Below are 22,958 nucleotides of genomic sequence, written 5' to 3'. Positions count from 1 at the left end.
CTCCTACCCAATTATGAAACCATAAGGAAATATTAGCACCATTCCCAACTCTATGGCTCGGGCCTTTTTTCAATATCTCTCTCCGCTTTAAAATATCTTTCCACAATGTTGAATCTCCAACTCTATGTTGGCAACTGATAAAATGATAATTTTTTAAATATTTGGCATTCATGATCTTAAACCAAAGCTTATTCTCATTATTGACAATGCTCCACCCTCCCTTCGAAAAAAAAAATAATGCTCCACCCTAACTTAGCCATAAAGGAAAGGTTCCAAGCTTTCAAATTCATGATCCCTAGACCCCCTTCATTAATTGGCTCGCAAATATTATCCCACCCCATTATGGAAACATAGTGAGATTTATCCACTGCATTCCATAAAAAATTTCTACGAACTTTTTTCTAATTCTTCAACAATTGAAGAAGGAAGAATAGAAGATGACATTTAATATAGTGGATAAGTACTCAAAACTGATTTTATGAGGGTGCATCTACCAGCTATGTTAATGAGTTTCGCTTGTCAACCTCTTATATTGTCAGTAGTTTTCTAGAGCATCGAAGAATAGTCCTTAGCTTGTTAGGGTTTATGGCAATCCCTGAATATTTACCGAAAGAGATTGTGTCACTCATTCCTACTTCCTTACTTATCAAATACTATAAGAAGGGGACAACTTGACCTGAAAGACTATATTCGGATTTTGAACATCAAGAAAAGAACCTGACTCATTACCAAACTCCCACAAAGTATCCATAATTACCTTCACACTCTCTACCATAGCTTTACCAAATAAGAACACATCATTAGCGTAAAATAAATGAGAAATTTGAACTCCTATAGTAACCTTAATAGGCATCCACTCCTCTCTCACTCTCTCTTCAATTATCCTAGAAAGTCTCTTCATACATATAAAAAAAATATAAGAAGATAGGGGATCACTTTGCCTGATTCCCCTTGAGGGGAAAAAAGCTTCAGTCACCTATCCCTTCCAAATGATAGAAACCTTAGAAGTGCAAATACAATTCATGATAAGAGTGATCATATTGTTAGGGAAATTGAAATACACTAAAGTATCTCTATACCCTAACGAAGCCCTACTCCAAGCTATCATAAGCTTTGGATAAGTCAATTTTGAAAGCCATTAGTTTAGAATTAATTTTAGCTTTTTTGAAAATACGAGCAACCTCTTTTATAATCAAGATATTGTCCAAAATATATCTTCCAGGAACAAAACTAGATTGCACTGGATTGATAAATTCATGTAAAAGGTCTTAGGTCTACACCGGCTATGTTTTTTGTCAAAATTTTGTAATTAGTATTACATAGTCCAATAAGGCTTAGATCTTTTAAGTCAATAGTATTCTCAACCTTAGAAATTAGGATAGTGTAAGAGTCATTTATGAACCGCAATAATCCCACTCTTAAAACAAGACTACACTAAATGAGTAACTGACTTTCCCATAATACTCCAATTTTTTCGAAAGTAAGCCAGTTGAATACCATCCGGACCATGACATTTCATTGAATACATGAATTTGACAACACTCCACACTTCATCACTAGTACACTCTTCTCCTACTAAATCCTTGGCAACATTACTCAACCCTCCTTCTTGAGCTTGTCGATTAATTATCACCAATTTGTCTAAAAAGATCGACAATTCTAAACATTACTCAAATATTAAATTAATTTTTCTATCCTTCTACTACCTAAATGTTGAATTATTTAAAGAAGACACAAACTTTCTCTTGTAGTACCAAAAATTCATATTCATTCCATTGAATAAAAGTTTTGGAATCCGGGCCCCACTAATCTCCCTAAAACATAGGGTTTCTTATTTCCACTTCACTTCACTTCAATTTCCCCATATTTTCCTCTCATATATTTCTCAATTTCCAACCATTTTCTCCCCCCATTTCCTCACTCCTCACTCTCTACTCTCACTCCACTCTCATTTTCCACTCTGTCTCTCATCCATCGCCGTCGCCGGTGGAAGTCCTCAAGGCGGCCTCTTTTCGCCGCGACATTTTCTCCGATCATCGGAAAACTCGAAGGTGACGTTAGCATCCATCTTTTTTCTTCTCTCTTTCCATTATTTTGTCTTTTTGCCTTCATTTTCTCTGATATATATTTTGCTAGTATTCTTTTTTATCGATTTTTGTTTTTTTTACTCGTTTTTGTGTGGGTGCACTTTGAGTTAATTTCTGCTATAAATTGTGGGTTTCTTTTTGTTTGTTTTTTTTGATCTGTTTTTTTTGATCTGTTTTTTTTTTTTTTTTTTATATATGTTGAATTTGTTTGTTTTTTCGCCATTTTAAAGAAAAAAGAAGCATAAATTCATGGTTTTTATTTTAGGGTTGTATCACTGTGTGTGTTCGTATTATCGTAGTTGCATGTGACATCGGAGTTCGGGATTTTGTTTTGACAAACTGAGATGAAAGATTGTCTTTCTTTCTTTCTCTTTTTACAGGGTTTTATTGCTTAAGTTTTGTATGTTAATTTTTTGATGGTACCCTCAATTTAGTTGCAAGGAAATGTTAATATGAAGGCGGAAGATTGTTTATTTAGTTAAATTTATATAGATTGATCTTAGAATTGTAGAAGATTTCTTGATGATTGAGTTGGTTGTTGTCACTTTGTATGTTGCCCGCAGTTTTGTTAATTGCTTGTGTTTTTCCTGATAGCCTGATATGTATGCCATTGAAGTTTAGGGTCTAGATTGTGGCCTAATCTGAATTGTTATTATTGTCTTGGTGGAAGTGTCGGAGCACGGGATGTGGGTAATTTTTCTGTAGTGAAGGTTCGAGTGCTTTAATGATTTATTTTTGTTGCGAAAGCCATAGTGGATCTCGAAATCTTGTGTTTGTTTCTGGCAGTCGTTAGGAGATGTTACAATCAGTCGTAGTGTAGAAGTTCTGTTTGGTTTTTCTTTATGGGATTTTGCTTTAGTTTGGCTCTCCCCATATCAATTGCTTTGGAGTCAATTCTGACTTCTGTGGTATGTATTCATTTGGAAGTCATTTAATTCTGTGTAGGTTTTGATGTTTTGCAAACATTTGGAATATGTGAATGCAGTTTTTGACTCTATTGCTAGCCTTAGTTATGTCTGTTTGGAAAGAATGCATAACCTGAATTTTGTTTGGCAACAAGAACATTTGGGAAATGGATTATTGGCCTCAATGAGCTTTTTAGTGTAGAAAGTATACCATTTCCGGTTTATGAAACTCCAGTGACTATCATAATTTGTCAACATGTTTGTTTTTATCATAAAGTATGTGGATATAGTTAGCATAATATTTTACATCTATTTTTATATCGAAGTCATACTTTTCATGTACACGTACTCCTTTACTTTGTCATGGGCATGCACTAAGTGAAGATTTTTCTTTAAGCCATTGGCTAGTTTTTGTAACTCCAGCAACTGATTTAGTTTATCAACATGCTTGTTCTATAACTGCTATCTGGATACAACTGCAAGTTACTAGTATCTTTATATCTCGCCTAGAAGTTTTTCCTGATAGTTACTTTTGACAATACCACTTTTGGTCACAATCTATGTCGAAATTGTTTCGTCCCCTTTGCCTGTACAGTAGTCGAGTATGACTATCATTGAATTATCTATAATAATAGTGGAGACGTACACTTTGTTCAGTGGTCACTCATCTTATTAGTCTAGTGCTGACTGTTATAATGCATATTTCTATGTTTTTTTTGTTTGTAACAAAAAGCTGATTGTGATTTATTGACAGTAAGCTGTAGAAATGAGTTCTGGAAAAGGGATTGATAATATTAGTCGGGGTCTTACTAATGTCAGCCTCGAATCTTCTGAAAATGGGGCCTGGGAAGAGGTTTCTAGAAAACAAAAAAACAAAGCCGGAACCAGTGCTGGAAGATGGGGACAGCAGGCCCAACAAAATCCCTCTCCTAAAGCATGGGGACAACCTGACACTGCTCATAGGCTTGGCATACATGGTAGTAATGCTCCTGCCAGAAATACCCAAAGCTATGAGCAGAGGGCACAAGGTGGTTTTGGGACCCGGCCTGGTAAGCAGCACACGACTGGACCATCAGTCACACCTCCTCTACAGCAGGGGCGCAATTGGGCTGCTAGAACTGCATCCGGCGTGAGCGCAGATAAGGTTTCTGATGAAGAGGAGGAAAAGGCTAATTCTGAAGAGGATGATGAGGTATACACTGATGATGATGATTACCTGCTGAGTGATGGTTCTGATTCTGATGATGGACCAGAAACTCATGAAACCAGGAAAAAACATAGAATGTTGCTGAAGTTCTTCGAGATATTGGACCAGCTGTCGGTTCAGGAAATCAATGAGCCTGAAAGGCAGTGGCATTGCCCTGCATGCCATGGTGGGCCAGGCGCAATTGATTGGTATAAGGGACTCCAGCCACTGATAAGTCATGCACGGACTAAAGGCTCTCAAAGAGTGAAGCTTCATCGGACATTTGCTGATGTTTTGGACGAGGAGCTCAGGAGAAGAGGTACCTCTGTCGTGCCTGCTGGAGAATCCTTTGGGCAGTGGGAGGGTTTGAAGCAAGAGACGAAAGATCATGATATCTTATGGCCTCCTATGGTTATGGTCATGAACACAACGCTGGAGAAAGATGACAATGAAAAGGTTCGGGTCCATGTTGATTTACTTTGCTTTTATGTTTTATGCTAGTTTTGATTGGTGATACGAGGCCATATCTCTCATGTATGTAGTATGAACCCATGCATTTATTTAATATAAACTTTGTTCCCTCCCTTGTACCACCATAAGACTGTATGTGCTTGATTTTAATATACCTGCTGTTTCTTTTTTCAGTGGATTGGTATGGGAAACCAGGAGCTTCTGGACTACTTTAAGGGCTATGCTGCAGCGAGGGCAAAGCACTCTTATGGTCCTAGGGGGCATCGTGGAATCAGTGTTTTGATATTTGATAGCTCAGCTGTGGGCTATGTTGAGGCTGAGCGTCTTCACAGGCACTTTATTGGACAGGGTACTGGAAGGGCTGCTTGGGAAAGCAACAGAAGAGTGTTGTTTTATCCTGGGGGAAAGCGCCAACTCTATGGATTCTTGGCAAAAAAGGATGACATAGATGAGTTTAATAAGCATTGTCAAGGTAGGTCTAGGTTCTGAGCTCTCTATACTCAATTTGATGTTTTTTGTATGATTTTGTCTCAGCAGTTCTAATATGCAAATAACCATGTCATGCCTTGAGTTTTATGTTTGCTCTTTGAGTCCAATAGGAATAATCTTTGGGAGTAATCCCCAATCAGTGGGAGATATTGCATGGTGATGGTTGTATGCCATTGGTTCACTGATATTGTATATTTTGAACTTGGAGGGGTTACTAAATTTAAGCTCGTGAGATTACGTGGTTGTAAATGTCTTCATTATATCATGCGTCTAACAGTCTATTCTTCCTTGTGGTTAGGCAAATCAAAACTAAAATATGAGGTTAGGTCATACCAAGAAATGGTTATGGCTCGTATGAAACAGATGAGTGAGGACAATCAACAGCTCACCTGGTTCAAGAATAAGGCGGCGAAAGATCAGAGGCAGAAGAAGGCTCTTGAGGAGTCTTTCAACATTGTTACTGAGAAGCTCCGTCAGACCACAGAAGACTACCGGATTGTGATGCAGAGAACCACAAAGCTGCATGAGGAGAATAAGGAGGAGGTATCATGTTATATATAAATTACTTTGCTGATTCATGTCAAGGTCTGGCATATGTCCAGTTGTCTTCCCATAATTGTTGGTGCTAGCTTGACAACAATAAACTTCACCTGGCTTACATTTAAGCTCATACATATATAATTCACCTTTACAGATGGATTATCAAGAGAAATTCTTCAAGGATCAGATCCAGACAATTCGTGATAAAACTGATGAAAAGGAGGAAATATTTGAGAAGCTACAGCAGGATGATCGCAAGAAGATTGAAGAGTCCAAGACATTGGCATCAAACACGGAGGACCTTAGGCGCAGGTACTAAATCTCAAGTCATTCTAGATTGCTGCTAAAGTTCTGTTGCACGTTTACTTTGCATTATAGTGCTTTTAAAACATGCATGGATGTCTTGCAATGTGTCACTCTGATACATGCCAGTATATGGTACCATTATGCAACTGTGCTTTGGGATCAAAGTCATTATGTTGTTGCTCTGTCAATTATCTGTGCTGGCTACGATGATGCAACTTTTAAAGAGAAAGGGGTCTATTACCCATGTTATGAGTTTGCTGTGTGTCGTTTTGATATTGACAATTTGACATGCATAATGCAAAATAATATGTAACGTACGCTAACAGCTTTCATCTCCCCCTTTATTTTTTAGGGCCGAAGAGGCGACCAAGTTTAAGGAGCTCCAGGACCAAGAAATTGGGAAGTTTGTGGCTGAGAGAGAGCAGTTGATACAGATCCACAAGGACAAAAAGATGGAGATGAAGAAGAGGCATTGGGAGGAGGAGCTGGAGCTGGAGAAAGAATTTGATGCTACCCTGACCAAGCTCATGCAGAAGTATGCTCCTCACCCCACTGAAGGTCTTGATGCGGCTTCTGGTAGTGCTTGACCCTGGTGCATCTCAGTAGGATTTATCTGGGAGAGAGGTAGGGCTGTGGAAAAGAAAAACATTTTAATCAAAGATTTAACATAGTAGTGACTGATGTCCATGTTTCATTCGTAGAATGATCTAACCTAAACAAAGACAATATATTGAGGATGTAAATAACCGGGGATGGCCAAAGTAATTCCGAAACCTATGTTAAATGCATAGGTGTTTGGTGCAAGGTGACACAGGAGAAAATCCATATTTGTAGGCTGTAGCAACGTTTTGTGGTTTTCTCAATAATTGTGGCACTTTGATTATTCCAATTTTCTACATGGTGAAAATTACATGGGTTGTAACTTGTAACTGTTACGGTGGACGTCGTCCTTATTTCCTTCTCCGTCCCTCCTGAATTCTTCTATGTTGATAGTCTGTTAATTTTGCAGTAGGCCACTTTGCTCATGCTGTTAGCCTCCTGAATTCTTCTATGTTGGTAGTACTATGCAACAGTAGATATTCTTTTTATAGCCTTTACTGTTAGGACTTGGGTAGTGTTGAACTGGGTGATCTGGTTGACACTGGAAATAGAGTTGAAATCGGACAATGTAGCTATTTGTGAAGGTATTTTACAATGAGGTGGGTGAGTGAGGACTGTAGAGACTAGAGAGTGGGGGATGATAATGAATGGGATGACCTTGAGGATCGAAATTGAAAAAGAAATACTTCGGTTTATGTGTGAGGAAATGCTTGTTTTTACCAAATCTGACCTCAAATTTGGCTGTTAAAGGAGAAATGTGACTCCTAAAGCCTTTAACTATGAAAAACTACGCAAACTTCTAATCTTTTTAACCTATCTAACGTTTTATTTAACGGAATGTTAAAGTAGAAAATAAGTCGTGGTATCTATGTAGAATCCGAAAAAAATTTGGGTAACAAACACGCACAATAGCATGTCGTGCCATGCCTACCTCTTGTCTATGCTCACTCGTCCTCCTTTTTTTGTGCTTGATTGTGCCATGCTTTGAGCCGGCTTGACCTGATCCAGTGCCAATTTTTTTTTGGTGAACTATATCCAGTTTCCGAAATACATTTTTGGATCCGATTAATCCGAATTCGAGCCGGGTTAGGCCCCAATTGGGGGAAAGCTCTTCCAACACACACTGCTGCGTTCCGAGGGCTCGAATCCGAGACCTCTGGTTAAGTTAGAACAACTCTCTTACTAGTTGATCTAAGCATGTGTTGGTCATTTTTAATTCTTTATTAATTATTGTTAAGTTTTTTTCTTTCACTTATTTTCAGTTCAGTTCAATTATTATTTGAATTTCAGTTTCTCTCAATTTAGTTTAGTTTGTCTCATTACAAAAGAACGAAATTGAAGCTCTATTTTTTTTGGGACTGAATTAGTAATTAAAGTTCAATTTATAGTAATTAAAATTTAATTTAGTTTCGACAAATTTATTTCAGTTCAATTGAGTTCTTCCCACCGTATCACGTCACGCCCCACGCCCCCACCTTCCACCAACTTTTGGCTTTCTCTACACTCTACAGTTCTGCACAACAATGGCGCCATCTTCTTCTTCTCTCATACCTCCAACAACAACAATCAACAATGGCGAAATTAATGCGCTCATCCACTCTCAAGAAAATCCCTAAACCAACATTAGCTCGCTGCTCTTCTTGTCTGCATGATTGCATATCATTGACTGGTTCTTCTTTCTTACTCTTTCACTTAGTATTTAATTATTACTATTCTACCCCATAAAAAATCAAGCCTTTTTATTTATTTATTTATTTTGAGCCCTAAATAATGCAAACTGTGGAATTTCATCGGGAATTATTGCTTTTCTAATAGTTGATACTTTAAATGAATTAAGGGTACACAGTTTATTTTTTGAAACTAAAGAAATGCATCATAAAACTCAATTCAATATGAGTCTGTGTTTGGTTACAAAGTTACAATCAATTAAAAATTTCATCTTTGATAAAAACGTCAAATAAAACTAAGATTAGTAGGAGTTTGCGTTGGATTAGGGTTCATAGTTAGGATGTGTTTGGTACATTCAGACAGTTTCATTGTGGGCATAATCCTTGATGTTTCACCATTATTCACAATATTTTCCACTCTACATATTATCAACAAATCTCGCAGTTCAGTTTTTATGGAAAAAAACTGTCTACCTAGGTCCGAGGTTGTAATCCACCTACTAGAAATAGACATTAATAATTAGTGGAGTACAACTCAACCGAGTTAATTATTATTTAATTGTCTATTTCTAGTGGGTAATCTAACTAGTGGGTAGATGTATCAATCTCGAGTTGTTATACTCCCTTTTCTTAATTTAAAAATCAAGGCTCGAAAGTTGGAGCAGAGTAAATTAATGGTGGACGAATTGACTGAGTAAATTAATGGTGGATGACTTGACTGGGCAGATAAGCTCTTATATGATGTAGGACGACTTGACTGAGTAAATTAATACTTCGTTAATTGATTATTCATGTGGAAAATGATCCACAATTATTGTCCTTTTGTGGGTTGCTAGGTACAATTGATGTTTTCTTTGAAGAACAAAAAATAAAAGCCAGTTTATTCTTGTATTTGAGTCGTTGAAACAAAAGGGTATATTTAGTACAAAAAAAGGGAAAAGATAAAAGAAAGGGAGTTTGTGTTTGGTTATAGACAATCAAAAAAATTTATCTTTGATCAAAACATCGAATAAAAGAGTCATGGCAGTTGTAGCAGCAGTAGGTTTAGCAACAGGTCTTGCACAAACATTGTTAGCTGCACTACAGACTAAGGAAGTGAAAGAGATGTGCTCGATGTTTCATTGTGAATCTCAACTTAAGAAGCTGGAGAACACTATGTCCACCATCAATGCTCTCCTTCTCGACGTCGATTCTAAGCGTCAGGGGCTAACCCACGAAGGCCAAGTATGGGTTGAGAAGCTCAAGGATGCTGTTTATGATGTTGATGATTTGCTTGATGAATTTGCTACTATTGGTCAGCAGCGCAAACAAGCGCAGGATGCTAAGTTCCGCACAAAGGCAGGTAACTTCTTCTCTCGTAACAACAAGTACTTGGTTGCTTTTAATGTGTCTCAAGAGATCAAGATGCTTAGGGAGAAGTTGAATGCTATTACCAAAGATCATATAGATTTTGGCTTCACAGATGTGACCAAACCTGTTGGTGTACGAGAGGAAACCTGTTCTATAATTTCTGAGCTGGAAGTTATTGGGAGGGAGGATGATAAGGAAGCTATTGTGGGTATGTTGTTGTCAGACAGTCCTTCAGATCGAAATGTTTGTTTTGTGAACATTGTGGGGGTTGGAGGGTTGGGGAAAACCACCCTTGCCCAACTTGTATACAACGATGAGAGAATTGAAGGGGCGTTTTCAAAGAGGATTTGGGTTTGCGTGTCTGAACAATTTGGGCGCAAAGAAATCCTTGGTAAGATACTTGGCAAGGAGGTGGTTAACTTAGAGGTAGCACAGGGAGAAGTCCGAAGTCTCCTCGAAAGGAAAAGGTACTTGATTGTTCTAGACGATGTTTGGAACGAGAGCCATGAAGAATGGCGTAATTTGAAGCCTTTCTTGGCTTCAGATGTAAGTGGAAGCAAAATCATCATAACTAGTCGCTCCAGAAAAGTGGCAACATCTATAGGAGAGGATTCCATTATGTATGAGTTAAAAGATCTGTCAGAAGAAAGTTCTTGGAGTTTGTTCAAGTTGATAGCATTTGGCAAACAAAGAGAAGATCATCAGGTTGACCCCGATCTTGTCGACATTGGCAAAGAGATCGTGAAGAAATGTGCAAATGTGCCTCTCTCTATAAGGGTGATAGCTAGCTTGCTGTATGATCAAAGCAAAAACAAGTGGGTGTCCTTAAGGAGTATTGACTTGGCTGATATGAGTCATGAAGATGATGAAAACTCCATAATGCCGACATTGATGTTTAGCTATTATCAGTTGAGTCCTGAGTTAAAGAGTTGCTTCAGCTTTTGCTCACTCTTCCCTAAAGATGATATAATAAAAAAGGAATTGTTAATTAGTATGTGGTTGGCACAAGGCTACCTTGTTGCTACCGACATTGCTCAGAGCATAGAAGATGTTGGTGAACGCTATTTTACAATCTTATTGAATAGATGCTTTTTTCAAGACATTGAGCTGGATGAGCATGGTGATGTTTATTCATTCAAAATGCATGATCTCATGCATGATCTTGCTCTGAAAGTGGCTGGTAAAGAGTCATTGTTCATGGCTCAAGCTGGTAAAAATCACTTGAGGAAAAAAATTCGTCATCTGTCTGGAGATTGGGATAGTTCGAATTTGTGCTTGCGGAATACACTGCGTACATATATGTGGCTGTCGTACCCCTATGCTAGGGATCCGTTGTCGGATGAAGTGACTCAAATAATTTTAAAATGCAAACGTTTAAGGGTATTGAGCTTGCCCAAACTAGGTACTGGTCACACTTTACCAGAGAGATTTGGTAGGTTATTACATTTGAGGTATCTTGATCTCTCTGATAATGGGTTGGAGATGCTTCCCAAACCAATTACCAAGCTTCATAATTTACAAATACTAATATTACATGGATGCTCAAATTTAAAGGAGTTGCCGGAGGACATAAGCAAGCTGGTAAATCTTAGGACGTTGGATATAAGTGGCTGTGATGGTTTATCTTATCTGCCAAGGGGGATGCATAATTTGACAAATCTTCACAGGCTAACACAATTCGTAGTTGGCGGGGTTGATGTGAAGCAGATACAAGGAAGCAAGCTTGTGGACTTGCAAGCTTTTAGAAGCCTGAAAGGTGATCTTTGCATCACAGTTCTAAACTTCTCTTCAGAGAATATTCCCGATGCTACAAGAAGAGCCTTTATATTAAAGGATGCACGTCTCAAGAATTTAGACATAGAATGTTGCATCTCCGAAGGTGAAAAGATTGAGTTTGATCAAAGTGAGGTTCATGAGACATTGATAGAGGACTTATGTCCTAATGAGGATATTCGTCGTATCAGTATGGGTGGATATAAAGGCACGAAATTGCCAAGCTGGGCGTCGTTGATGGAGTCAGATATGGATGGGTTGCAACATGTGACATCACTAAGTCGATTTCGTTGTCTTAAAGTTCTTAGCCTCGATGATTTGCCAAATGTAGAGTACATGGAGATAGAGAATGATGGAGCACAGGCATTAGCGTCAAGAAGCTGGGAACCGAGGACATTCTTCCCTGTTCTTGAGAAGTTAAAGCTCATCAAGATGCCAAAGTTAAAAGGATGGTGGAGAGGATTAAGATGGAGGGAGATGGAAGGAGGGGGTGGTTCTTTGGTTGATGCTAAAGGTGACATCCATATAGAACATGTTGTGTCTCTCCCGTATTTTCCACGACTCCTTGATTTGACAATTAAACGCTGTGAGAACATGACATACTTTCCCCCATGTCCACATGTGAAACGACTGAAACTGAGGAGAGTCAATGAAGCACTGACATTTTGTATGAAAGGAGGCGTATGGTCCTCTAACATGTCAAAGTCGTGTTTTGAGAAGTTGGAGGTGTATAATGCAAGAGTTATGAATTCCGTATTGAGTGAGTTTCAGGGAGATGCCATTGGTATAGAATTAAGGTTTGATGATGAAGTGAAAAGTATGGGGGTAGTGAGGGAGGGATTTGAAAAATTGGGCCGGGGATTGAAGAGGCTCTCAATTGGCTATTGCAAGGAGCTTGACATGGAAGACGAAGAGGTGGAAGGGATGCCATGGAAATATCTTCAATCTCTTTCTTCCTTGAAATTAGAGCGTCTTCCAAAGATGAAAAAACTGCCAAAGGGGCTCCAGTACTTGACCTCCCTCCAATCCTTAGAAATTCAGGGATGCTACAACTTGGAGGAACTTGGGGAGTGCATAGGCTTCCTAACATCCCTCCAATTCCTCCGAATTATAGGATGCAACAAACTGAAAGCCCTTCCGGTATGCATTGGATTCCTTACATCTATGCAATATCTTGAAATCAGTAGCCGCCAATTGGAATCATTACCAGAATCCATGCGTCACCTCACCTCCCTCACTACACTTGACATCTATACAGCAAACGATCAACTCCGGGAAAGATGTCGACAACCAGATGGAGAGGACTGGCCCAAAATATGCCACATTCCTAACTTAGATATCGATTGATTTGGCATACTCAGGTATAGTATAATTTCCTTTGTTTACTCGTATACTTTGGCATGTTCAGTATTCTGTTGTCCTAACTAAACTACTTCATAATTTTCTGAAATGGCAGATTATCTCCATTCCAAGTCTGAAATGGATCTGTCTTTTATTTTTCTGCTGAGTACACATGTAGTAACAAGCCAACACTGGACTGGAAGCATCTACTGGGTAATTAATTCATTTGTAATATTAGCTCTGATGCATGATTATTGTAAATTCCGAAATCCCTTCTGAATAACAATTTTGTGTCTATCATTTTTCATCAAAAAGGATGATCATGCATGTTATTCTTTCTAGATTTATTCCTTCATTGTTGAATCCATTGTGATCAACTGCAGTTGGATACTTCCACAGCAGATTCTTGGTTCCATTCAAGTGGAAAAAACATCTCAATTTTAGTTTTTTTTCCCCAATATAATATTAACCCATGAATCATACTTCTTTTGTAACAAGCAATGTCTCAATGACATCTCTAGTTTTTTGTTATTTGTTTCCAAACTGAAGGTCTATCCAGTTGCTTCTACACAGATGAAAACCATTTTTCATACCCACAGATGGTTCTGGAATCAATATTCTCGGCTTGAACACGTTTTTGACTGAATGGGATCATAATTCTATGAACTACCAACTGCAGTACTAATAGAGCTATTATCAGCATGGATCAAGATACAGACTTTCTGAAGTCACGCTAGCAGGCAGCAGCATAGTATTGACATTGAACGCTCATGCAATCGGCTTGCCTGATTCCATGTCAGCGGAGGATGGTTGACCGATAGCTGTTACTGATGAGCTTGTGTTTTACTATGAATGTGTGTTTTTTATCTTAATCTCTCACCTAGGCACATGATGTTGAAGCTGTTAGCAACCCTTCCTAGAAGGTGGGTCTTCTGTTTCTCTGATGCTATTCATAATCATAGGTGAAGAATGGTTATTTTTCTGATGATAAGTTTGTGCAAGTAATGGGGTGTGAGCCATTGAAGTAGTGCTTATATGCCTGGCAATTGACATTGCTTCAGGCAAGAACTCAAGGTTTTTTGTAAAGTAAAGTATTGAACTCTTCAGATTAATTAAACCTGATACAAAACATTTTTAGTGAACCTTGTAAATATGTGTCCTACTAGATTTATTTTTGCATCTTAATAACAAGTAGCAAGACAGTATTGTTATAATTCTTATGCTGTAAGAATTCTGCCTTTTTTCAACAGCCATTGTATGAGTGTAAGCATTGTTAGAGCATCAACCAGAAAAACATCTCCCTTTGCAGTTTTCCTATGCCATCAACGTCCAGCCACGGTGCCATACATGGTTACTCTTGACTCTTGAGGGTACGCACGACAAAACTACGATTGAAGCAGCCATCGCATGCCACATGGACACCTCGACGTGGGACCCTCGCTTCCCCAGGTCTCGTCGCTTTGAAGGACACCCCTGGTATTTGCCATTTTCTAAACCAAAGGAGTATCATTTGGGTGGCGCGTTAAATTTAGGAAAAGGAAATTACAAGACAAAAAGAGTAAAAGAAATTATGAAAAGGAAGCCAAACAATTAGCTTGTTGAATTGGTTAACGTTGCACTATTGCATTAACGACCATGTGTCCATATCATGGCTTAATTAGCTTTATCTTACTACATCTCTTTGTTAGGCTTCTAGCCTTATGTATATTACATTTTTATTGATTAACATTCCAATTAATAGCGAATTAAAGGGGTTGTGATTAGATCTATACTCTCAAGGAATAATCTATGAACTTGATAGACTAAATGTTTTAGCTACCTTATCGAACCTATGGCGCACAACCATCAAAGATATGTAGTAAATTTTAATAATATCTAATTGTATTGTTCCTTTATTCCAAAAAAAGAAATAATGTATCATTCCCTTCTGGGCTTTACATTAACAAAAAGATTTTACAACTATGTGGAATTATATTATTTTCATAAGATTTGTATAACATGTGTTGTCAAATTTTTTCCTTGAATAATGCAAAAGTAGGTTTTAATTTCCAAAATATGCCCAAAAAAATAAAAATTCCCTGCGTACCGTTCATGTAGAACGGCACGCGAGAAATTTTTTTTTCTACTCAAGTAAAACCGCTACTTGAAGTAGCGGTTTACAACAAAAATTAATCAAGTAGCGGTTTACTGAAATCCCCAACTCTAGAGTTTAATATGTGCTTGCAACATTATGCCCAAGTAAACCGCTACTCAGAGTAGCGGTTTATATATATAAACCGCTACTTGAGATAGTGTTTTATGTGTATAAACCGCTACTTAAAGTAGCGGTTTATTTTCAAATAAACCGCTACTGTGAGTAGCGGTTTTCGTGGGCAAAAACAAACAAAAAAATAGTTTCTCGTGTGCCGTCCTACGTGGACGGTACGCAGGGATTTTTTTTTTTGGGCATATTTTGGGAATTAAAACCCACTTTTGCATTATTCAAGGAAAAAATTCATGTATTGTCCATCAAATTCGATGAAATTGAATCATTTACTTACCCTCATAGTTAATAATTATATGCATGCAAATAAGGATGGCAAACTAGTGGGTATGCACTTTTTTCACAATTTAGAATCTTTTTAGTTAAATGTATAAAATTAGTTAGAGTTGATATTAAAAATATATAATAACACATTTATAAAAAAATTCGACTTAAATACATTTTTTTTTCTTCCTTTGCTTCAAACTACTTGACACTCTTCTTGTCCTTGTGGATCCCACATTAATTCTCTCATGCCTACTAATTGATATACCTGAGACACATTCCCTCTAACTCCCGAGAAAGATTATGTGGACTGCATTATCAACGACATCTTGCAAATAAGGCATATCTTGTTTAGGCAAAATTTTGGAAATGATACTCTTATTTCCATGTCGTCCAGCCAGGTAAGCAAGCAAATGTGTTATGGTTACAAGAGCCTATTCATCGCATATAGGCGTTAAGGGCATGTTCCGATAGATGACTCTTCTACAAAGTTCATTAATATTCGAACTCATTAATTTACCTCCGCCTATCTGAATGATCGGTCTCAACTCGGGAGGAAGAACTGGTAATAGACACAAGACCATCCATTATGGTCTAACCACTCTTGCCAACACATAATTTAACTCTATTTCTAATTTTCTATATGTAAAAATTATAAAAAGTTTGAAAGCATATGTCAAACCAAGAAGACAAGGGGATATTTTCTTAAGTACACTACTAAACCCATTTACTCCATAAGTTTCTCTCCATGACTCGATCGCAGAGCACTCAGAGCCTCACTCACAGTGACACAACACAAGGTGCTCTCTCTCTCTCCTAGGGTTTCTCTGGGCATATTTCCTCTACATTTCTTGGTAATTTTTCTTTGGCAGAAAGTATATTTGCTTCGATTAAACTTTTGCATTAGTTTTGCTTTATTCCCAGTTTGATAATGCTTGCATGTTGCTGTGATTTGCGGCCTTAAGAAATGGATGATCTTGCAGTTAAAAGTAGTATTGCTTTTAATTTTCCCATTGTTGCTCTACTTTGTTTGATAATCTTAATGTTGACATGCATTTTCATTTAGTCACCTTTATTTGGGTTGTATTTGGGATTGTTTGCGTTGGCATGTCAATTTAAGTGAACTGGTTTTCTTAAACCAGCTAATTCTTGCAATTTTACATGTAAAAGATAGGTTCAATTAAGAAAAGAGATGCTGAGGTGGGGAACAGCCTGCAAAAAAAACCTAGATTCTGGAGATGATGAGCTGAGGTTGCAAGGTGTAGTAGGGAGAGATGAACTTGGATGTTTCTGATTTAGGTGATTGGTTAGTGATCAACAAAGAATGTGATTACTAGGGTTGGAAATAGACTCCGGGTTTTGCCGAATCCAACCCATAAACCATGGTGGAAACCCGCTAGGCGCTATGTTAGGTAGGTCGCCTTCCCATGTCCAAGATACATGGAATAACTTTCACACCCCAACAGCTGGTTTTGTGCGACCACAAAATCTTGGGAATAATAACCACAGTAATGTGGGGAGGATTGTGGGTGTTCCTTGATCGGGAGATGGCTGGGACTACAATGTTTTGGGTGATACCATGTAATGAGGTCGGATGATAGTGGAAGATGGATTCCTCCTCTTATAGTTAGTGAAATGGATGGTGAGGAGGATATGGAGGAGGAGCAAGTTGATTACTCAAATCTAGGCATGTGGCTAAAGGCGAAATGCGGACAAAATGTGTACCTCAGAGTTTAACATTGGAACCACTGGGACGGCCGGGTCTAGTTCAATTGCCATATACGGTTAGGGATAATGCACCTTTGCATATTCTGAATTCCGGATTTGGTTATCGTGGGTTGAAACCCATTGGTAATGATTTGATATGCCAGCCAGCCACACCCCTCCACCTCCATTGAGTTGTGGTCAAATTTGGTTACAGGAAAGACAAAATGTAATTTTCAAAAAACTGGTAAAAACATCTCCAAAGTGAACTGTTCTGATGGTAGGCATAACATTGAAGTTTACGATGAGGATATGGGTTGTAAAGATGATGTCACTCTTAAGACTTGGTCCCTTGAAATCGGACTTCCTGCGCATGGACAAGCAGGTGTAGCTCAGGGACTAAGTGGGGCCAGTTCCGAGATAGCAACACATAGCCAGTATAGACCTATGACATTTGGGGTGGTACCGCCACCAAATCTGAAGCATGGCTCGAATTTGGCTATTGGAGTTGGTTCTTCTAAGACAGAAGTATTTAACATAGTGAAGGGTTTGGCCTTGCTATCTCTATGAAATTTTATATATCAACTGTTCGCCGAAACCGGCTAATTAAATAACAATATCGAATTTGTAAGCATCAATGCTTGTCTTCGTTAGATTGTTGTACCTATTCAAAGTTCGTGGTGATCTGTCTTTACATGATGTATGAAAAAAAATGATCAACATGTTGGTGTTTTTTGAACTTCTATGGTGCAACTCACCTTGAGAACTCTGAAGCTTCAATTTTCTTGCTTTGATGGTGAAACATGAGGTATTTGGATGACGTATATGTTTGGCATTTATTCCTGCAGATAGGAAACCAACTTTCATTGCATATGTCACATAGAATGTGCTCTTGTTTTCATTTGGTTTGTATATAAGCTGTGTAATTTTCTTGTTTTGATGGATTCCTAGAAGCAACATCGCAAGCTTCAAAGAAGAAATCTCTTAATGCTACAAATGCTTCTACTAGTGAGCAACTCGAAATGGAGAAAAACAATTTGGCTGAGCAACCAAATGCACCTATCTCCTTGCTTGAAGATTACAAGAATAGGCGACCTAAGATAATTACAATTAATCAATTGAATAGTAGCCACGGGCCATAAACTTAATCTGTGTTTGTAGGAGTTTAACCATAAGGCTGGCTAATCAGACCTGAAACTTGATACAGCTGAATATTCGCAATGACTGGATCTTCTAAGATGATATTGTTTCCCTTTGTCCCATGATGTTGCTCTGTCCTTTGTTGGGAAAGATCTAAATATTTAATTGTAGAAGTTTTATTTTAACCTGACATAAGAGTTAAATATGTTAAATACTAATTTTGCTTGTTTTGACCTCAAGGTGAAGGAAGTGGCAAAGCTTGTTAAAGCCTACCTCGTTCCGAAGCAGGAGATTGATACTTGTGCTGAAGAGAGATTGCAGCTGCTGAAAATCCAGGAAGAGAAGGTTTAGATGAAGAGAAGGCACCTGCTAGAAGAACAAGTATTAGAGAGGAAATTAGATGCTGCTCCTGATGCGTTTAGCATTAAAGCAGATCGCGGTCAAGTCTGATGCAGATGCTGCCTGTGAGCTCTGATGCTGTGACAGAGAACAAAAATGCTACCTTTCGTATATTGAAATGCTTCATCTTTTCACTTTTGGTATGGTAAGTATGTCTAAACCTGACTTTGTATGTCAGACTATGTAGAATAATCTTTAGCTAACTTAAGAATATAATGTGTCTAGGTTCTTTATCTTGTAATGCTAAATGACAAGGCATTATAACAGGTAATGAGGTAATACCCTATGAAGGTATATTTGCATCGCATACTAATTTTAGTGAACAATACTGTGTCTTATCTAAATATAATCATTAACCTGTTTGCCTTCACTGGTTCAAGGATAAAAAAATCCAATGCTCTCATTTGTTGGACATTGCTATTATGTCCTCGATTAAACGGTTAAGATTAGAATAGGAGGATCCTCCTTCTGAGATGCTTTTCTTTGCTTCTTGTGAAACTCTTTTCGCTGATCTTTGCAGCTCATCTTTCTTCCCATCCATCAGATCGTTGATCATTTTCTCCACTATTGTTCTATCACATGTATCCTTCATATCCAACCCAATTCTCCAGACTTCACTTGCAAACCTGCTGTTTAATTGCTGATCAGCAAAGTGAGGCCAGCAAAGCATTGGCACTCCAGCCACTATGCTCTCTAGTGTTGAGTTCCATCCACTATGGGTCAAGAACCCACCGATGGCTCGGTGGGTCAATACCTCATCTTGTGGGGACCATTTCACTATGCATCCTCTCTTCTCGGTCCCTTCCAAGAGGTCATTGGGGGTTGGACTATCGAGCCCACCTTCTATAATGACATTGGGACTTACCACCCACAGGAAGTACCTCTTGCTCTGCACTAGTCCCGTCCAAAGTTCCGTGAGCTGGTCCTTTGTGAGAGTAGTAGTGCTGCCCAAACTTACGTAAATAACAGATTTGTCGGGCTTTTGGTCCAACCATGATATGCAACTTTTATCCACTTCCCACAAGCTACTACTAGAATTGTTTGACAATGGTGTTTCCCCTTTGCCAAGTCTGTATTTTAGGTGTGCATGCAGTGGTCCAATGGAGTAAACCGTCGAACATTGTGATCGGATTTGAGAGAGAATCGGACCCTCCAGATCCTCAAATGTATTGAGAATGAAAGAGTGAGCATACTTGGTTCTCTGTATCTCACCCACGAAATATTCTTGAAGCTCACAACAGGAAGACATGTCTTGCTCTCTACAGAAGCTGGGAAGATCACGACAGCGAAGGAAGCTATCCATCCCAGGTACATTCTTGACTAGCTGATCCATTTCTTCGTTATCTATGCAGAATGGAAAGAAATGCCATTAAGGAGTCTCCTCATAATGTTACCAAAATTGTAAAAGTAAGAACTACTACAGTAAAATTATCACCAAAATGAGGTTCTTGTACTTTGTCGTGATGTTACAAACTTGATTTTCTTTATGTACAGTGAATTTTCTATGGTGTGGTTATTACACATATTTTTGGTTTATTAGGAATACTATAATTTTGCTTTATAAAGTTCTTTTAGCGTCCAAGTTAGCAATTGTTTACGTTCTATGGAGTGATCTCAATTTCATGATCACTTTGCAACTGAATGAGCTTTATTGTTCAAGTGAACTTGGAAAAGCTTGCAGGTACGTGTTGCCTGTTGGACGAGAAAGTAGCATTAGCCATGTACTTTGGCATCTTGCAGAGTAACTTGCTTTCATGAAGAGTCAACTTGCAAACTGAGTTTTCTTTTTTTGATGGCACAAACTGAGTTTTCAGTTAGTGGTAATTACTATTTATGTGAGAGGGTCTGGGTATTGGACGTGATGACTGATGCCAAATGACTAATACCTTGTTATTGGTCTGACATTAGTGCACCTAGATGGAGCAAATTTGGGTTATTGTAGAAATAGGTTTTGTGTGGCAAAAGCACGCTAATTTTTTTTATTTGGTCTATTTCGGTCTATTAACAAAGTGACTAGCTTTTGACTCGCCTTCGCCTTCAAACAACCAGGTCCATTGTTGGGTTTGGCTTTGAAGCCAAAGCCAACCATGTTGTTGGGTAAGACATTAGTGGTTGTGGTCTTGTGGATTGTATTCAAAGGTTATCTGGATTAGAGATGAACTTAACAGTTGAGGACCTTGGTGGATTAGGATTGAACCAAAGTCTTGAAAGCAAGAAATTAACTTATGAGAACCAAAGCAATTCTAATCAAGAGAGAAATGCAAAATTTTGTAAAGAAGGTTAAAGACTAATAGGATAGTTCTTTTCAACTTATTTTAATTTATTTGAACTTATTTTAACTTATGAACTTATTGAACTTATCTAAACTTATTAGTCTTTATTAGGTATTATATGAACTTATACTAGACCTTATTTTGTGAGTGTGTCAAACCTTATTTTTGCTGAATTGAACTTATTTGGACATTATTTAAATATATTTTTTCATATAAAAACTGAAGATAAGTTGAACGGAGCTAGGCACGTGTAAAAAAATGTTGGTAGGACGATTTTGTCAAGAATTTACGAGTAATTGAATATATCGATGATTACTAACAAAAAATATACTATGATATATCCTATTTGGCGCAATTGTTCACCTAGAGGTAGCTGCTTATTATTATTTCATTATCCGTCATTTGGTCTGTTAATTTCACAATTTCCTTTTCCTTATAATGAGCATGCGCCCCACTAAGATATACTCCATCCGTCCCAAAATATAGTTCCTGTTTCTTTTTGCACAGTATTCAAGACATACCTTTGACCTACGATATTTTCTATTTCATATAAGTAAAAAATATAAAAAATTGATATTATGAATGTACACATTGTGGTGAATCTAACAAGACCACACATGAGTATGTCATTTTATATACATTAGTGAAAGTATTTGATCAAAGTTTTTAAAGTTTCTCCCAAAATAGAATTGGGAACTATATATATTTTGGGACGGAAGGAGTATTACCAAAATGCCGTACGCTCACATGTTTCATGTTCCCTAAGTAAAGTCTCTACAATAAAGTTCTGATATGCAAGAGGACTTTTCCTAAAAGAATAACACCACATGTCTAAAAACACACCTCATGTGACATGATTATCAGGAAGACGATTTTGCTCATTTATTTCCCTTAAGTAGGATAAATTAATTTAGTTGCTTCAAATCTCTACTGGGGCAATTCTGTGTTTTTCCTCTCTAACATAACTTACCCACATAATGACAGTAATTTTTGTGCTAATTCTTGCTTTTGAATCATGTTCTTGATTGCAGACAAATTATTCATCAGAATTACTTCTTCTATATTGAGCTCAAATACTAATAGTAAAACATTCAAAAAAAGTGATGTGTACCTTTGAAAGGTACTTCTCCTGCTTCAATAATATGTGGAATACAGAAATAAGCCCAGATGCAGCATGCACTTGGACACCTGAATGCAATCACTGGCACCTCAGCTTCACTTGCAATCTCATAAGCAAATCTCAGCCACCCATCTATTATAAAACATGTTATCTTATCTCTTGTTCCAAACAAAAGCTCTCTTAGAAGAGGCTCTGCACTCGGTGCCAGCGCCTCGTGTAGTGCCTCCAACGCATCCTTCAGATTACTTCTCTTAACAGCCAGTGCCAGTGCCTGTGCCTGTGCCTGCTCCTGTGCTTGTTTTTGCTCCTGTTCCTGTGCCTGCGCCTGTGCCTGCTTCTGTGCTCGTTTTTGCTCCTGTTCCTGTGCCTGTGCCTGTGCCTGTGCCTGTGCCTGTGGCTGGTCCTTGGATGGACTGTCGGGTATCGTTTCGAACCTGAAACTTGGGTACCGTGCAAAACGGGCTTGGATGTCGGTGTGTTGGGTCAGGAGTTTGTGGTTCTTGTTTGTATTAAGGAAGGTTACTTTAAGATTTGCAAGGCAGAAAAGTTCAGCTAGGTGTAGCATAGGGGTTATATGGCCTTGTAAGGGAAGTGGAAAGATGAGTATATGAGATGAAGGAAAGGATTTATCTTCCATTCTTCTTCTTGGATAGGAAGAGATTTAGGATTCTAAGTTATTCTTCACCTAAGGATTTGAGAGGAGGATATTTGTCGGTAATTATTGTGGAAAATTCTTGTTCTGATATGTCTGTAGTGTTTATATTTTTTTATGGAAAGGATAGGTAAACAAAAGTTGGGATAATTTTCTCTCAAAAACTAAACACTCACTTATCTAAGGAAATAAAATAAGAAAATTTACTATATAGAAGTATATAAGGTCAATATGTTCGTAATTTAGAAGGTGCACTCAAGTACACAGTGCTTATCGTGCACCATGTTCTTTGAGCTTAAAGTATATGTTTTTTTTATTCATTGTTCTTTTCATCATAACCTATGTTTTTTTTTGTTTTTTTTATTATAACGCTATATGAAAATGAATATGAATTTATTTAACTCCCAATATATTCAAAAAGAACATGG

General features: G+C 37.9%; 3 protein-coding genes and 1 long non-coding RNA gene across 13 annotated transcripts; 3 read left to right on the top strand and 1 right to left on the bottom strand.

Moving 5' to 3' along the window:
* Positions 1-1,837: 1,837 nt before the first annotated feature.
* LOC104890469 (protein SUPPRESSOR OF GENE SILENCING 3) lies at positions 1,838-6,941 on the top strand. Its single transcript, XM_010675977.4, has 6 exons — positions 1,838-2,051; positions 3,747-4,634; positions 4,824-5,121; positions 5,437-5,681; positions 5,833-5,990; positions 6,337-6,941. Exons 2-6 carry the CDS (start codon positions 3,759-3,761, stop codon positions 6,569-6,571), a joined length of 1,812 nt encoding a protein of 603 aa, XP_010674279.1. The 5' UTR covers positions 1,838-2,051; positions 3,747-3,758; the 3' UTR covers positions 6,572-6,941.
* A 1,070-nt stretch (positions 6,942-8,011) lies between these two features.
* On the top strand, positions 8,012-13,929 carry LOC104890470 (putative disease resistance protein RGA3). 3 transcript variants are annotated; one of them, XR_002039687.3, is made up of 3 exons: positions 8,012-12,735; positions 12,831-12,928; positions 13,265-13,929. XR_002039687.3 is itself a non-coding variant. In XM_010675979.4 (3 exons), the coding sequence occupies exons 1-2, from the start codon at positions 9,272-9,274 to the stop codon at positions 12,719-12,721; spliced, it is 3,330 nt and encodes a 1,109-aa protein (XP_010674281.1). In that variant the 5' UTR covers positions 8,012-9,271; the 3' UTR covers positions 12,722-12,735; positions 12,831-13,929. The 3 variants fall into 3 exon arrangements, 2 of the variants coding, with proteins under 2 accessions (XP_010674281.1, XP_010674280.1); XM_010675979.4 differs by having other exon boundaries at positions 8,012-9,593; positions 9,714-12,735; positions 12,831-13,929; XM_010675978.4 differs by having other exon boundaries at positions 12,831-13,929.
* A 1,993-nt stretch (positions 13,930-15,922) lies between these two features.
* LOC104890472 (uncharacterized) lies at positions 15,923-19,990 on the top strand. 4 transcript variants are annotated; one of them, XR_008969131.1, is made up of 4 exons: positions 15,923-16,096; positions 18,327-18,630; positions 18,711-18,752; positions 19,567-19,990. It is a non-coding gene; the product is annotated as an uncharacterized LOC104890472 (long non-coding RNA). The 4 variants fall into 4 exon arrangements; XR_007273630.2 differs by having other exon boundaries at positions 19,555-19,990; XR_007273629.2 differs by lacking the exon at positions 18,711-18,752 and having other exon boundaries at positions 15,925-16,096.
* On the bottom strand, positions 17,495-22,722 carry LOC104890471 (7-deoxyloganetic acid glucosyltransferase). 5 transcript variants are annotated; one of them, XR_008969129.1, is made up of 4 exons: positions 21,870-22,722; positions 18,843-19,829; positions 18,360-18,452; positions 17,495-18,272 (listed from the first exon to the last, which is right to left on the bottom strand). XR_008969129.1 is itself a non-coding variant. In XM_057394445.1 (3 exons), the coding sequence occupies exons 1-2, from the start codon at positions 22,513-22,515 to the stop codon at positions 18,886-18,888; spliced, it is 1,590 nt and encodes a 529-aa protein (XP_057250428.1). In that variant the 5' UTR covers positions 22,516-22,722; the 3' UTR covers positions 18,358-18,452; positions 18,843-18,885. The 5 variants fall into 5 exon arrangements, 3 of the variants coding, with proteins under 3 accessions (XP_057250428.1, XP_057250430.1, XP_057250429.1); XR_008969130.1 differs by having other exon boundaries at positions 18,360-18,410; XM_057394445.1 differs by lacking the exon at positions 17,495-18,272 and having other exon boundaries at positions 18,358-18,452.
* Between the last annotated feature and the right edge of the window lie 236 nt (positions 22,723-22,958).

This window comes from Beta vulgaris, chromosome 4 (genome assembly GCF_026745355.1).
Source record: "Beta vulgaris subsp. vulgaris cultivar EL10 chromosome 4, EL10.2, whole genome shotgun sequence".
NCBI lineage: Eukaryota > Viridiplantae > Streptophyta > Magnoliopsida > Caryophyllales > Amaranthaceae > Beta > Beta vulgaris.
This window is presented reverse-complemented; position numbering and strand designations above follow the sequence as displayed.